At 50.5% G+C, this 16,761-nt stretch overlaps 1 protein-coding gene across 1 annotated transcript; it reads left to right on the top strand.

Moving 5' to 3' along the window:
* The first annotated feature begins 7,729 nt into the window (after positions 1 to 7,729).
* Positions 7,730 to 14,502, top strand: LOC140653929 (uncharacterized). Its single transcript, XM_072866670.1, has 5 exons — positions 7,730 to 7,907; positions 9,677 to 9,865; positions 12,521 to 12,656; positions 13,736 to 13,915; positions 14,262 to 14,502. Exons 1-5 carry the CDS (start codon positions 7,730 to 7,732, stop codon positions 14,500 to 14,502), a joined length of 924 nt encoding a protein of 307 aa, XP_072722771.1.
* Positions 14,503 to 16,761: the final 2,259 nt, after the last annotated feature.

Here is a 16,761-nt window from a genome sequence, read left to right as displayed (position 1 = left end):
CTCTCTGAACTCCCATTATATAGGGATCTCCCCGTATTTTTACTGCAGGAGGTGCATTTCCAGCCCCACGGATCTTGGCATGAGGCCACTTTTTTTTGCAAGCTCTAAACAAGAACTCTTTCCTTGGTCAAACTATCCTGGACACTTTCTCTCTCAATTTTACCAATTCCCAGTGCAGGGGGAGCAGCACAAAACCCCCCTGTTGTACAGACTTACTCATCTCTCGTTATCCAGTGCACTGTATGGTTGCGGTTCATTGTGTATTTACCATTTCATTGTATATATCGGCAGTGTCTTAAGCAATACCAGTGAGGATGCAATACCAGTGAGGACACACCATTGCAAGACCCTAAGAAAAGGAGCATTGGATTTTTCCATTCCTTTTTTGAAGGTACATTCCTGCTTGCATTTTTTGATGGTTACAGTGCAGTTCTCCGAGCAGCCATCTAAATCTGTCCATTCTGATATCCTCCATTAACCCTACTCCACTCCATGAATTACCCACTCTCCGTGCCTCACAATCTCTCTCGTTGTGATTTTTTTTGCCAACCTACAGCACAATATTCCTCTGGGGCTAGTCTGTCTTCCCAGTAGACTTTTATGAGACCTCCCATCAAAAAAGTCCTCCACCTCTTAACTTCAGCCCAGCACCTGTTCAGTGACTCCTCGTTCCTGCCATAACCTTGTTTTCAAATGAGACCTAGGCATTCAGTAATCAGGGTTGCTTCTTCCCTTTGGTTGTATAAACTTGTCTACCAACCCAAAGGCGCAGGTGCATAACAATGCCTGTGTCATCCAGACTAGCATGTGAAACTGCCCATGCAAAGAGTATTAAGTGAACAGGATGAGAAGAACAAATAATAATAATTTAAAAAATCAGTAACAACAACAACCCCTTTTCTCAAAAAAGCTGGGCAGAAAACAATTTCGCCATTCTGGGAAACTCTGACGTGCCAAAAATGCACTTTAGGGGTACCAAGAGACTGCAGGTTTTCATGAAAAATGCAGGAAATAAGTCCTACCTAGCCAAAAGCCTGGACATCAGAGTAGACCTGTCAGGAATGAAGAGTTTAACAGTACCAGCCTCTAGCCAACAAAAGGTTAATGCCATAATCTGGAATCTAGAAGAAGGTTACGAAATAGCACAATGTACATGTTAAAGTAGAAATTTATGGAGTTCATGTGAAGTGCCCCAGCCTGGAATATCCTGCCCTTGGAAATAAGCAAAGCATGCAGGAAGTCTCTGTGTGCATGCAAATGTCTGTGTCCATCATATGTGTATGTACGCATATATTTGTGTATATATAACAGGATTAGCAATACATTAGTAAATTGTGAGGTTTTTCACAGCAAGGAATTACTCAGTTACCAAAGATGCATGCTTAACCGGTAATGCTGTCACTTAATAGCAACCTAATCAATTGTATGAATGGCTTGTAGGAATAAATGGGCTGGCATCCACCTGTTCAGCTCATTCATGATGTGTTAGGAATGAAAACAAAAGAAAATATAATACGGATTCCCTTTAGACTTCTGTGTCTGGCATATCTCCTGCTATCAGTCAAGCTACCTGGCCAGCTGCTCATGTCAGTAAAGGCTGTCTCGGCTTATTCCTCTGGGGGCAGAAGCAGACAACTGACTATTAAAAGCAACTAATCAAGGAAAAGCTTGGAGAATTGGGAGACTCAGCTCAAATCTTCAGTCTCAACCCCAAGTCTCCTGTACCCACAAGAAGAGCCTGGACCATCTGTATCCTGACTCTCCTGACAGGGTCATTTTCTCTCTTACACTACATTTCTCCCTGAAACTCAAAGTCCTTCCCAGGGCATGTTTCATAATGGATCGACTTATAATGCCACCTTGAGATGCAAACCTGAACTGTCCCTGATTATGCCTCCATGACCAAGGAGCTTCCTGCACTCTGTAGGTGTCCCCACCGAATTGCAGTTGGGGTGGCACCAGCGTGGCAACTTCCAAGGCCCGACTGGTAGATACAGATGTGGCAAGTGCCTGCCACATACAATCCCCAAAAAATCTGGGTAGTGACACATCTGAACATGCTGGCAGCGCCCTCCGCTGCCAGCGATTACCGGCAGGGTTGGTGAGAGAGTCCTCCCACTGACTTTACCCATCTGCAACGCAGGCACTGATACATGAGCTTCCTTTGCATTCAGTGGGCACCTCTAAAACTTCCACTGCATCTTAAAACAGAACTCCCAAATGGGCTAGGTAAGACAAATCCCATTTCTTTCCCAAACTATGAAACAACCAAGAGTGACTGGTACAGAAGAAGATGTCTAAAGTTGAGTGAGAGGTGTCCTTCCATGTGTGGCTGTCCACACATTACCCAGGGAGGTGCAGACTTGGTGAGTCACACCAAGCCCCTTGCTGGGAGGGCAGGTTCATCCACAGTGCTCTCACAAACCTGTGGCACTGAGCCCCAGCTACTGGAGCTGGGAAAAGATGGGTTTACAGGGAACTCAGGGCTATGAAATAAAAGCGGTGCGGTACAGAATAGGCATGACATGGAGGCCTTGCACCAAAAAAACTGGAATCATCTTCCTGGGGAGCAGTTTGTTCTTCCACAGAGCTAGCCCTGGTTGGTTTGCATGAAGGATGGACTAGCAAGAAAGCTAAGCAAATGACTTGCAATGAGTAATTTACTCACAAAATACCTCTATGTCCTTCTGTCTGCAGAACCTTCTGTAAGCAAATAGGTTTACCCATGGTCACTGACTTGAAATTAGTACTTGTGTGTTCGGTAGTGGAAGGTTGGCTTCTGCAGAAAAGTTCTGCACTGCTCACTAACAGACCTGGGTGAGCCCAATGCTTTTAGTCTTGGCCTGCCGAAGTGCGCAAACACTATTTCCCATGAGAAGTAAGTCTCATCACTTAAGTGCAACCTGCGCAGCACACTGCAATGTCCTTGGGATATATGACAAAGTTTACCTGAGAGAATGTTTGATTAAAACACAACAGGAGAACAAACATGACTGAAGTAAATTCCCTTAAATAGTCAGGGATCATTGCTTTCTGTTTTTGCACCAGCATCTCTATGGCACAGCAAGAAACTGAGTGCAGAGTCCCAGCCAGAGAATTACCTGTGTGCTCATCTTTCACCTCCCACATCTCTGAGTTGCCTTTTCTTGTCCAAAGGACCTGACATATAAAGACAACTGAGGCACTGAGGCACACATCTACATTCCTGTCACCAGTTCCCCATACAGGCAAAAACAAGTGTCCCAGGGAAATTGCGCAGACCGCAGTGAGACGGCCATATCCACCGAGCTGGGTGCAATGCATACGCTTCCCCGGCTCTTTTCTGGCAAGACCCCCGCAGTTGCCCAGCTCTCCCAGCAAGTCTCCCCTGACCCAGTCCCTTCTTCTTTCCTCCTGTCACTGTTCATCCAGCCACACCACAGCCCTGCCCTGGGTGCGGGTCCTGGATCCCACCACTGTCAGGGGAGCTTGTCAGTCCCAGGGGATGAGCGCTTCTCCTGCCCACCACGCCCAGCCTCTGCGCAGGCCAAAACCTGGGGCGTGCTGCGATCGAGACCCCACAAGGCAGAGCACCACGTAGCCTTTTCTGGTTACCTTTGCAGTTCATCTACCTGCGCTCCCCCAGGGACCCTCCTCCAGACATCCTCATGTCACAAGGAAGAAGAAAAGCGCTTGTTCTTCTCCGGGGCTGGTGCTGTTTGGTGTCAAAGCAGCACAATAACAAACTGCAGAGGTGACACGGGCTGTGCCAAAACCAGGAGAATGGTATGAGGGTGTGGGCCGTGCCAGGATGGAAAAAACACCTACGGGAGATTAAAGGAGGGATCTTCTAAGTGTCATGGTGCCGTGTTGATGCCAACGCACACCTCTGCTTGGCTGCCTGTGCCACAGGAAGGGGAATGCTGCTTTCTCTGGCCAGGCACCCTGGCACGAGGGGAGGCAGGACACAGGGATGGGACAAGGTGGAGGGTGGCCATGTGCCATCCCCAGGGCCGAGGGCATCCTGGCCTGGTGAGGCCGTGGGACAGGAGATGGGAGAGCCCCGGCAGCTGATCCGAGCTGGGGTGCCAGCTTCGAAGCTGTAATTTTGGAGGAGAAAATTGTCCAGGGCAGGCCGACACTCATGCAGGTGGGAACGTGTGAGAGGGGCACTTTTGCAAAGGGGGTATTTAAAAGGTTCAAAGAGGCACAGGAGAAGGTAGGGGGAAATCCCACTGTGGCTCAGCAAAGCTTTATCCCTCAGTGGATGCCCATCAGCCAGCAGGGAGATCTGAGTGCATGTGTGAGAGACCTTTGAGCCAGCTTTGAAAGCCATCAGCTGGGCTTTGCCTTGCAGGCTGCTGTGGTGGAGGAGCAGGCCCTGAAGGAGATCACCCACAGGTGATCCGCCGGCAAGGTGGGAGCCCCCAGTCAAGACCCTGGGGCTGGGAGAGCTGCAGCCCCTCGGCCACACCAGCTTCCCTGCTAGCTCCCCCTTCCTTCTTGCCTTCCCCGCAAGGAAAGGGCTCGCCGAACCAGGGCACGGACACGTTCCTCGCCTGAGCCTAGGGTCATCCCCTGCCTCTGCCTGCACAGCCCACTGCCTGACTCCCCGGCTCTGCGCAGACGGCCACCACCAGAAAGCAGGGTGCAGGGAACGGCGTTGAAATCCGCCCCCAGCAGGATATTGATTTTGCAATAATAAGCCCCTTTATCTCCCTTGGGCCCAGGAATAGCTCTTAAGAGCATTAGCAAAGGAATAATCCATGTCATCTACTCAGCATTTTGAGCACAAGCTCAAGCGCGGTTATTGTGTCCCTGGGCTTTTGCTGAGCCCATTCATTCCCTGGCACATGTGACAGGAATTACCACCGCTGGCCCCGCGCTGAAGGCCACGCTTGTGGCACGTGCTCAGTCCCCAGCTGTTTCGCATCGGGACACATCTAGCAGCGGGGAGGGGGCAGAGGGCACTGCCCTTGGCTCTTCCCACCGTCCCCCAGCCATCAGCGGCAGTGGGGCCAGCTCGTAAGCCCTGGCAGGAGAAGGCACACGCAGCACCGGGCTCAGGCTCGGCAGAGGGGCCAGTTTAGGGTCGGTCCCGTCGGACCAGATGGGTGCATCCCCAGTGCCCACGGGGCTGCCCGGAGATGACTCTGTTTGCACCAGGGGCATGCCCCGAGGCCAGCTCCTCTCCTCTCCTCTCAGTGTTAAGCTCAAAGCTTACCTTCATTGCACAAACAAACAGCAAAATCCCTGCAGTCAGAAGGGGAAAGGGGGAAAAAAAAAAAAAAAAAACAACAAGAAACCAGCAATATTCACTGAGCTGGGGAGGACCCCCCCTCCTCGGCCTGCTCTCCAAGGGGAGCTGAGGAAAGCTCACAGCTTAAGAAGGATTAATCAGGAAAGAGAAGAAATTAAAGTAGTTTTTGAGCAAGATCATTGTGAGTCATGGGAGGTTGAAACAGGTTTTCCTGAAAAAGCAAGTAAATCCCCTGGAGAGAAGCTCAGAGAGGTGCCAGCACAGCCAAAACCAAAAGGGAGCGTCTGAGAGACAGATGGACAGACAGACAGAGCAGGATTAAGGTGTTCCCAGGTCCAAAGGCCCATGGAAGTGACAAGAGACCCCTCTGCAAGTGCAAGGAGGGCTGGAGCACTGCTGAGCTGCCCTGGGTGTGAGCGAGAGGGAGCCCCAGTGCCCGGGAAGGACCGCGAGCAAGGTCCAGCCACCGCCCAGCCCTGCAGCTCCCCTCCTTGCCGCAGACCCCCTTGGCTGCACCCCTGGGATGGGATGAGATGGGGTGGGACAGGGGTTTCATTCCATCTGACATTTTTATTTCCCCTTTATGCACTGCAGTAAATCACACAAAGACCATAAGACTACTGTCCTGGTTTCAGCTGAGATAGAGTTAATTTTCTTCATAGTAGCTAGTATGGGGCTATGTTTTGGATTTGTGCTGAAAACAGTGTTGATAATACAGAGATGTTTTAGTTGTTGCTGCACTAGTCAAGGACTTTTCAGCTTCCCATGCTCTGCCAGGTGCAGAAGAAGCTGGGAGGGGACACAGCTGGGACAGCTGACCCAAACTGACCAAAGGGCTATTCCATACCATATGACATCATGCTCAGCATATAAAGCTGGGGAAGAAGAAGGAAGGGGGGGACATTTGGAATGATGGCGTTTGTCTTCCCAAGTAACCATTACGCGTGATGGAGCCCTGCTTTCCTGGAGATGGCTGAACACCTGCCTGCCCATGGGAAGTAGTGAATGAATTCCTTGCTTTGCTTTGCTTCTGTGCGCGGCTTTTGCTTTACCTATTAAACTATCTTTATCTCAACCCACGAGTTTTCTCACTTTTACTCTTCTGATTCTCTCCCCCATCCCACCAGGGGGGAGTAAGCGAGCGGCTGCGTGGTGCTTAGTTGCCGGCTGGGGCTAAACCACGACAACCACTGTTTGGTTTTACGAACAGGAGCTGCCCACACATCCAAGGCAACATTTTGGCCCCCCAAATCCACTCGGGCAGCCATGCTCAGCCAAGCACATTGGTTGCAGCTACAGGCCACAGATATAAAAGAGAGGCGAACAAAAACCGACCCACAGAGCCAGAGCATCTCCCTGCCAAGCTGTGAGCGCTTGCAAATGTCCTCACACCCAGCTGCTGAGGCCGCTGTATTTGTGCCAATGCTATTAATGAATAGTGGCCTGGGCTTTCAGCCTTACACCTGCAGTAAGTCCCAGGTTGCCCCAGGACATGCAAGGATGCAGGACAGGAGGGGTGAAGGAGACCCACAGGATGAGGGGAGCTCCAGGGGGTGCAAGGAGGGAAGAAGACAGCCACAGCACGGGATGATCCAAAAAACCCTGCAAAGCCCTGCTGGTCGGACAGCTGGTGTACTGGCTGCTGGGGAAAGCCTCGGCACAGAGGCTTTTTGGCACATTTCACCAAAACCTCATTGTCTCGAGTGCTTGGGCAATGCAGGACACCTCTCCTCTTCCTGGCTGTGCACAAGGGGCCAGGCAGGTAGGGGCAGGTAAGAGCAACCTACATCCCAGGAGGAAAGAGCTGGTTGCCTCTGCAGCCCCTCCAGCTATAAAACATCAGAAGACATCACAGCCTGAAGTGACAGGCAGAGAGACGCCGCACAAAGGGAACCCCAAGGAAAAGGGAAAACAGATTTCTCTGTGGTTCCCGCAGCAGCAAAGCTGGCGGAGTTGCTGCTACGAAACCCTTTTGATTCCCGTGGCACATGTCCCGCTCTGCTGCTGTTTACAGAAAATCAGCCCTGGGCTCTGGCAGGGGGGAAGAGACAAGCACGGGAGCATCTGCAGCTCAGGAGCCTCAGCAGCAAGCTCGAGCGTGGATTTCAGCAGGTAGCGGAGGAGGAGGGTGCCCGATGTGTGGCTCCAGCACCCAGAGAGATGGTGACAGCCAGTCCCTGCAGGAGGGAGCTGTAAAAGATGAATCCCGAGCGCTTGCTGCTTCTCCCTCCCTTTCCCACGCCTGGTTTCTCTGCGGGGCTTCGGAGCCGCTCAGCCGAGCGGCCAGAGCAGGGCTGGCAGTGCTAGGAGCAGGGACGTGGGGTTTGTGCCGACGCGGAGGGGAGGCAAGCCTCGGGGGGAGAGCGGCTGCTAGCTTTGCTGCTCAAGGCTTAATGCCCTAAGAGCCCAGCTGACTCCTGCTCAGAAGCAAAGGGAACTGCAGGCACTTGGGACAGCTGGGCACCCAACGATGCTGTGTTTCCCCAAACCATGACGGGACAAAGGTTTGGGAAATGCGTTGCCCTTTGCCTGCTGCCCTGGAGCTGCCTGAGCTTTGCCTGGAGTGGTGCTGCTGGGCCCAGGACCGCCTTGCCCAGGGCAGGAGACATCAGAAAGGGGGTGTCCAGAGAAGTTACCAACGGGACCTACATGCCCAGCAACATCTCAGGTACTCGAGCGAGCGATTGCCCGCCTCTCCCTCTGCAGGGCTGCTCGGGGCTCCACCGTGCAGGCTCACAGGGTGAAGGGCGCGGGGACGTGTTGATGATGGCATGACGGTGCTTCTCCAGCGGGCGCAGAGGCACGCCTAGGGCACGCATAGGAGCTGCAGGGCTTTGCGTGGTCCTCATGGCCACAGCAGCTTCTGTGATCTGGGAGAGATGTGTCATGTCAGAGGCAAAATCGCTAGGCACTGGGAGGAAATTTAATGCTTGACTGTCTTCCTTTGAGAGTAAAGTCCTCGTCCGTGTTAACCTCTATGCATATCATGATGGACCAGCTCCCTGGCCAGGGTACAGGCACACTGAACACATCCCTGTCCCCAAGGGCTGAGCTGGGATCCTGAGCTGGGATCCTCAGGAAGAACTGAGGATGGAGATTTTTTAAAAGCACAAATAATCTCCAAATGCTGAGGGTGATTATTTTTTTTTTAATCCACTTCCTAGAGCAGAGCACGTGCCGTTCCCCAGCAAGTGGGACACGGCGTCGGGGCTGCCATGGGGTGACTGCCCACCTGGTGCAGGCAGCCTGCCCGCCTCCATGTGCGGGCAGTGGCACAGAGCAGCCCATGCCATATTATTAAACCCTTCACTTTCCCAAACCTTTATGAATTATATGTTGTTTCCAAAATGCCTGTTCGGAACAGTCCCTGGACCACCTTATCTCCAAATCACGGCAATCATAGCCAGTGCCAGACAATTTAACTGTACAACAGATCCAGTCCAGGCATCTGGGCAGCCTCCCTGGCACCACTGAATTTACTCATCCAGACATCTCTACTACCTATTAACAGTATTGCTGGACCTGGAGAAAGTCTGATCTTACTCAACCTGATTTGTTTCTTGTCAACCCCTCTGGAGGAGAAGGCTACATCATCTCAGCAAAACCAGAGGCAAACCAAACCTCTCTCTTGCATTAGCTTTACTGCTGCACTCGGAATTTCCCTCAAAAGTTCCCCTTAAGCTAGATAGAGCACATTTCTGCCTGCAGGTTTTAAGCTTGGCTTAACTAGAGTTGATCAGAGTATTTTCCTTTAATTCAGGATATTGGTGCCTGTGATACTCGTTACACAAGGATCTACTCATCCACATTTTCTTGGCCTTGTGTTAGTATATCCAGGGTTTTTTTGCAAGCACACAGTCAGACTGGCATCCCTTTTGGAGCCTGCCCCACTGCCGCCTCTCGCCAGGTACTAGCAAGCTGGAACAAGGACAGCACTAAAGATGCAAAAGGTGCAGTGCAGAAAGGATTACCTAAGCAGGATAACTGAGTAGCTCTGAATAGTTGTGGGTAACAAATTAGAAAAAAAATTAAAGGCTGGGGTGGAAAAAGTATCTCTCTATAGCATAGAGTAGTATTTTTATTGCTTTGAGTTCCAGCCAACAATATTCTCCCAGAATATTGGGGCATTAAAAAATGCCTGTCCTCTTCCTTTCTCTCCTAAGGGTTGCTCTCTGCACACTGTCCCCATCCTGTACTTTTCCAGCCCCACTTCTGCTCTTCAGTAGCTGTTCACATTGTAGAGTTTGCAACTAGAAGATTTATTTTCCAGATAAAGCCACTAGACTTCTCTACGTCTCTCCTTTAGGATTACGCGAAAAAAATTTCAGACACTTGCAGGACCCGCAGGAGGGACGCGGGGGCCAGGCAACCTTTCCAAGAGCATCAGCAGTGGGGGCTTTGTCACCACGTCCACTTAATGTCTCCCCTTCTCCCCAGCGCCATGCACAGCTCTCCCCCCGCCACGCTACGGATACTACTACGTGGACAGAGGCTCGGGTGTCTCCTTGGGCTCGGTCCTGGTGTACTGGTGCCAGGAGGGGTACCAGCTGGTGGGCAGCAAGAGGCTCTCCTGCCTCCGTCGGGACAGCGCTTCGTCCTGGAGCCACCCCCCGCCCCACTGCCAGGGTAAGGAGCCCACCAGCGTGACCCAGCCCCTGTGCCCACTTATAGGGTCTCAGCGGGGTGCAGGTGATTGCCACCCGATTGCTAACTCAGGAGGGGAAGTGCAGCCACCGTCTCTTGCACGGGGCTTTCCTCACTCTGGCCAAGCCAGTGAGGGCAGGAGGAGGAGGTGGGGTGCCCCAGCCACCCCAAAAGGGGACAGCAGAGGTCCAGCTTGAGCCAGTCGGTGGTCATCAGCACGAGCAAAATGCCATGCTTCAGCAGGGTCCCTGCTGCAGTGTTTCATGAGCCGCATAAGGCAGGAGGTTGCCAAAGGGGTGAATTCACCTGGCGTCAGCTCAGCAGATAACCAGGCCTTATCTCGCTCCCAGGAACTGGTACAGAAGTCACCAAGTTGGGTCAAAACCTGGTACCGGCTGACACCCCACTCCGGGTGCCAGGCACAGGGACCCCAGGGCACAGCCAAAAGCTTTCAGCAGGAGGAAAGCTGAACTCTGTAATAATCCAGCACGTGCCGTTTGTGAAAGCACGTGCCAGTTGCACATGGCCCTCACATTTTTTGTGGTACGAGCACATCGAGAACGAATGCCTGAACATCGAAGGAACAAAGTTCATTGCTTTAAAAGCTTTCTCTCACACACTGCATATTGTGCATGTACATAAAATAATTTCAGGAAAATTGCCCTCAAGAAAGTTATATATTTTTGCAGTGGCAAGCAAAACCACAGAAGTTGTAAATACTGTATAGCTTACGTGTGAAATATATTGCTCATGCCGGACACTGAGAATTAAAGACCTGGGGCCCTTTCAGAAACAGTTTACGGGCAAACCTGTGGTGCAATAGCTGGCTAAAAAAAAGTCTGAAATGGAAAAGGTCTGCCACACTCGCTTTTGCCACTTCTCTTTCCCTTGCTTAAGATAAGCAAATCCACTTTAAAAAGGTAGCATCTCACGAAGGTCAAATTAGAAACCAAAGTGCTTCAACCATAGGACATCCCTGCAGGTGCTTCAGCTCAGAAGCACCCCAGGCAGCTTACCCTTTAAAAATGAAAACAAAAATAAAGCAATTCGCCTCCATTCAGAGCTGTAAAACCTGGAGATATACAGTCAGTGAGTGTCTTTTGTTCATAAAAGTAAACACAGCAAAATAAAAGCAATGAACTTTGTTGCAATAGGTTACAGGTACTCCCGTAGTAAAACGTTGATAAAGCTCATTAGCAAACCTTGTCTTCTTGGCTCTAAATGGAGGCTGCAGTTTGTGTGCTGCTTAATGAAGAAACAACTCGAGTGAACAAAAAAAAAATCCCAGACCTTAAATCACACTGTGGGTTCCCCAAAATAAAGAGGTTTTAAGACAATTTTAAGGAAAAAATCCCCACGCACTTGTTCTCTTTGAAATGAAAAGCAAATCTCTGTACTTTCAGGAGTCTTAGGTTGGTTATTTTGCAAGGGTCATAAGGTTGTTTTTTTTGAATTTGTGTGTTTTATTACTTTGAAAACCTAAACATACCATTTTTGCAGATGTTAGCAAATTCTTTCGTATTATCTTGCCCTTGGGATGGGAGCCATGTCCCTAACTTTAGACATTTACAATGCAAACATCATTTAGGTTCCCTTTACAGTTTGAGCAGGATGTAATTCATCTGCTTTTTCCAGACATCCATCTTAGGGCAGGTAGGGATCACAGACTCGGATGGATCATAAGCCCATCTGAGAAAATTCTGAAGGAAGTGGCTATTTTTTACAGTGAGGGTGGTGAAACACTGGAACAGGTTGCCCAGAGAGGCTGTAGATGCCCCATCCCTGGGAACATTCAAGGTCAGGTTGGACGGGGCTCTGAGCAACCTGATCTAGTTGAAGATGTCCCTGCTCTTGCAGGGGGTTGGACTAGGTGACCTTTAAAGGTCCCTTCCAACCCAAACTATTCTATGATTACGTCCATCAGTTTCCAATTACTTTTTTTTTCTTTTTAAATTTCACAAGCCCATTTTTTCTTTCAAATACTCATGCTTCATTAATCTATTTTTAATTTTTTTCCTTTTTAACTTTTTTCCTTTTCAACTTTTTATTTCCTTTTCAACTTTTTTCCTCTTCAACTTTTTCCTTTTTAACTTTTTAAAAACTTTTTAGTTCCTTTTCAACCTTTTTAATTCCTTTTCAACTTTTCTTCCCTTTTTCAATTTTTTCTTTTTCTTTTTCTTCCCAAGGAACCGTTAAGCAGAAATATATGTTCCAGGTAAAAAAAAACAAACCAACCAACCAAAAAAAACCCAAGTTACCATCATTTCTTTATTTTTTATTCGGGCCCCAATTCACGCTACCTTTGTGCTTCACGCAAGACACACCCGACGTGTTACGTTTTCTGCCCCGTGTCATTATTTTACTCTAATCACCTGAAGAAAATATTAACTTTTAATACGATTTCGTCCCTAAACTTCCTTCTTTATGGAACCGGCGCGGCGTCACCCACGTTGACGGTTATTATGTTTTTTAATGGTTATTAATAAAAACGACAGCCTGAAGCACAGCTTGAGGTCATCCACACGGGGGAGCGGGGCCGGGGGGGACCGCAACGCCCGCGTTCGCGGGCGTTGCGGTCCCCCCCCGGCCCCGCTCCCCCCGGCCGCCCCTCACCGCCGCCCCGCTCTGCCCCCGCAGCCGCCCCGCAGCCCTCGGGCACCGGCTCCCGCGCTGCGGTGGCCGCCTCGCTGCTGAGCGGAGCCGTTATCGTGGCCCTGTCCGTCTCCTTCGCCGTCTGCTGCTGGCGGGACAGGGCGAGGAGGAGCCGCGGGGGGTGAGTATGGAGGGGGTGAGGTGTTTTTTGGGGGGGTGTGAGGAGCAGCTAAGGCTGGCGGAGCTGAAGGAGAGTCGCTGCTGCCATCTGCTGAGACACGCAGCCGCGCGGGTTGCACCCACTCGGGACACGGCGTCTCACCACCCACCTCTCCCCCCACTGCACGGCCCTTCCCTCCACGCATCTGAAACCACGGGCAGCTTGGCACGATCACGCAGGAAAAAGTTAAACCGCTGCTCCAAAGCGAAGGTAGGTTTGGTTCCGATGAGGAAGGGGTCCTGGTGGTGGGGATGCTGCTGGTGATTGCAGAGAGGGCTCCTGCAAGCAAAGCCGTAGCACATGCAAAGCTGTTAAAGGTGATTGACAAAGAGCTCTCCAAAACGGAGGAAGAAGGGAACAGACAACACATGGAGGATGGTCGGCGGGACTATCCCTTTTCTGAGGCTAAGTTCAGTGCAACTGCGTGTGCACAGCCCAGCAGGGGGAAAGGAGGAACATCCTCCTCTGGGACGGATGGGGAGAGAAGCCGCAGTGGGGAGCAGGGCTGGGCGAGCAGAGGTGCCACCAGCCAGGACCACGCTCACAGATCAGCATCTCTGCAGCAGCAGTTCCCTGTTTTCCCGGCCTACAGTCCAGCAGGACCGCTTTGGTTTTGCCAGCAATGGTATCCTGAACAAGGGATCACAGCAACAGGGACTACGCAGAAGCCAGGGATGCAGCTTTAACAGAGAGCTTAATTCCTTATTATCAGAAGTACCTAAGGCCAAGGAGTAAGAAAAACCCTGCAAGACGTAACAGCTCAGTCTCTCAGCAGGCACCAGCCATACCTCTCCCGGCTGGCCTGCTCTCCCCCAGCCTGGCTGGTGCCTCCCCAGCACCCCTTTTCTGCAGGGCTGAAACAGCTTCGGTGCTTCCCTCTGGGAGTGGAGGAAGGGGGGTCAAAACCACTGGGTGACAGCTTCAGTTTAGGATACAAACATGCAATCTTTCTGGGGGTGGGGGTGTGTTTAAATGAAAAGAACCAGCCCACAAAGTGCAAAGAAAGCATCTGCATGGGCATCTCTCTCTACACCTTGCAGGCAGCAGCATAGGAGAAAGATCACAGGAGGACGGAAATGTGACCCCTCCACCCCAGAAAGACAGAGGAATACTTTTGGGAGACTGAAACACTACCACCGGCGCGATTACCACCTCTCAGCCCTCTCCAGCTCTGTGTTCCCGGGGGCGTTCGCAGGCTGCAATAACCTGGCTTTCCAAAGGTATCGCTCAGCCCTGGCGCTGGCACTGCCCTCCCAGCTTCTCAAGAGCCACTGCCAGACCACCTGGAGGCAGGAGCAGCCAGATGTGAAATCCCACATCACTTGGGCATTCAGTCCCACCTGCCTCACCCTCTTCTGCGCTCCCCACCTAGCACCTAACAGCCATGAAACCCTTGCACCCACTCTTTTTCAAGGGGGAGGTGAACCAGAGGACCAGGGCACCCCTTGGCCCTGCCTCAGCATCGCCTTGGTGGGCTACAGCCCTCCCTACATGGGTGCTACAGCCCTCCCTACATGGGTGCTACAGCCCTCTCTCACTACCCCTTCTCCCTCTTGCCTTTACCAGGAGCCCCGAAAACCTGCCAAAGCTGCCCCTGCAGAGCTGGCACCCTGAAGCGCAGGTCTTGCCCCAGCTGGTGTTACGGCCCAGCACACCACCCTGCACCACCCTGCCCAGCCAGCCACCCCGCAACGTACCGCTGCCTGCCATGCCCTGCCGTGCCGACATCCCCAGGGACCTGCTCCCCCTCTACTACAGACGCTACGAGGACCATAAGCTCTTCAACAAGTTCGGGAGGCCGGTTTGAAAATTTAAACTGCCATTCAACTTATTTTCCTTCTTTCTTTTGACACCATCAATGCCCTGAAACTCTGCAGAGCTCAGGAAAGAATTTCACAAGAGCCAATTACTGCACCTGAGTTTTCAAATGGAGAAAATCTGACACTTCATGTTGAAAGGCTTTTTTGATATAATCTTTTTATTGCCGCCCATGTCCGGAAGTGCACATTTCAAACAAGAGTTCCTGGGTTACAAGCTTCTTAATTGATCATTTTGATGAGATGCATAAAGCCAAGACTGAGCAGCTCCAGCTTAACCTACAGGCTGAGCATGTGCAGACTTTCAGGTTTTAAACACAAGAGTCTGATATTCTGTTTAGGGTTCTTTTAAAGGCTGAAAGTGAAGACAGCCAGTTACCAGGAACAAGGAATCTATGTCATTAGATAATTGGAAACATTTACAATTCATTGCCCTTGAATGTAGGCTGAGATTTAAAGGATTTTTGTTGTTGTTGTTCAGAACTCACCATATCCTCCCATTTCTACAGAGGCAATCTTAGACTTGCAAGATGCAGTGACAAGTGTGCAAAGATAGCCAGTCAAGAGGATAATATGAATTTATCTTTAATACAAAGGACCTAGCACATTTGGAAAAAAAAAAATAAAAAAAACCCCTGCGGTTTTTCATCCTTTCTCTCCTGCATTAGAAATTCACATCAGGTGTATCAGGACCTACAGCAACACCCGAAGAGCTAGCCTAAGTACCATCATTTGCATTCAGAAAGCAATGACACCCATATTTCTGTCCAGGATTTCCTGGGTAGAAATACAAGGGTACATTCCAGGCAGTGCATGCAGAGCCTAGCCAGCAGCTTCAGGACACCTCAGTCCCCCATTCGCACTGCAGGACAGGCCTGTGCATGCGTAGCACACCTGAAGCAGTCTGGGCACATGGGGCTTGTTGAGTAACATGGCATCACGTGTGCAGAGATGCTGTTTGTATCTCGGGAGGCATTATGGCATTAGTCAGAAGTAGTGCTGGCAGCCCCAAGAGCTGCTCCATGCACAGGGCAGGGAATAAGAACGAGCACCCAGGACATGAACCCCCAGGGTCCACCTGCCATCCAACACTCAAGGATGCAAACTGTGATACTCAAACAAGCCTGCTACAAAGGCTAGGAGTTTTAGTCTTCTGACTTCAACATTTGCATCACATTTCAAGGAACGAAGCCTTAAAAATGCAAGGTAGCACATTTTTGTGATAAGGCAAGACCTAATAGTGGATGTCTGGGAACCACTGCCACTTCTCCCTGGAAAGAGGGCTAGAGACGCTGTTTTTCTATTTCTAACAATAAAGGAATCTCTCCCCATTCCACCTCCTGTGTCTTCTTTTCACATCACCAAGCTATGGGAAGTCTGGTTTGGGGACTAGGTTTGATGGGGGAGGGTGCAGGTGGTAAAGCTTTTACAGATCCCTTGCAAAAGAGGAAGATGCCCGCAGTAGCCATTTACCAGCAACTGCACCACGAGAAGGGAAAAAACCTTTCATTCTCATAAGACAAGTGAAGCTGTAAAAAGGACAGGAAAAACAGGACCTGCTCTGCGTTTCCCTTCAGCTCACGTCCTAACCTTACCTTTTTCTCCTCCCTCTTTTCCAGCCAAGTCTAATGCACAGGGAGGGGAATAATCCTGCTTCAAGGTAACCTGTTCTTCGGTCCCCTCCCGGATGCTCGCGAGACTGCCCGAAGTACCTGCAGGAAAAGACGTTCTGCGTGCAGACGCGCCAGCAGTGAATTTGGACACAGTGCTACGGGCGCTTTGGGCTCTCACAAGTACATCCATGCCATACCCACAGACTACGCTTCCACTTATGTCTCACCGAAAGAGGTTTCATGGCTGGGGATTCAACCCAGGACCTGTCCTGGGAACAGCACTGCCCCATTTCTTGTTCATGTAGGAAGGAGTTGTCTTGTTAAGAGATGAAACCGGGAAAAAACAGAAGGGAAACAAGAGGACGGGAATGAAATTTTTCCTATCTGTTCCTTCTCTGTTCCTCTTCCCTGTCATGCTTTAAGGAAAAAAAAAATAAAACCCCACTACAATTTCCCCTCTCTCCAAGGAGATTTTTGTGGAAAAAAGAAAAGTGGGATTTTTGCTACAGATGATTAGAGATTGACACCTGCTTTCACTGCAAACTGAAATGACGCACATTTTAGATATAAAAATCTTTTGCCAAACATGTCCAGAAAGATGCTGATTTTGAAGTGTCATAACAAAAAATTAGCATT

This window comes from Ciconia boyciana, chromosome 1 (assembly GCF_034638445.1).
Source record: "Ciconia boyciana chromosome 1, ASM3463844v1, whole genome shotgun sequence".
NCBI lineage: Eukaryota > Metazoa > Chordata > Aves > Ciconiiformes > Ciconiidae > Ciconia > Ciconia boyciana.
This window is presented reverse-complemented; position numbering and strand designations above follow the sequence as displayed.

Coding starts and splice junctions, on each gene's coding strand:
- LOC140653929 (XM_072866670.1), top strand. CDS start 7,730: ATGACGGGACAAAGGTTTGGGAAATGCGTTGCCCTTTGCCTGCTGCCC. Junction 7,908..9,676: donor CATGCCCAGCAACATCTCAG/GTACTCGAGCGA, acceptor CCTTCTCCCCAG/CGCCATGCACAGCTCTCCCC. Junction 9,866..12,520: donor CCCCCCGCCCCACTGCCAGG/GTAAGGAGCCCA, acceptor CTGCCCCCGCAG/CCGCCCCGCAGCCCTCGGGC.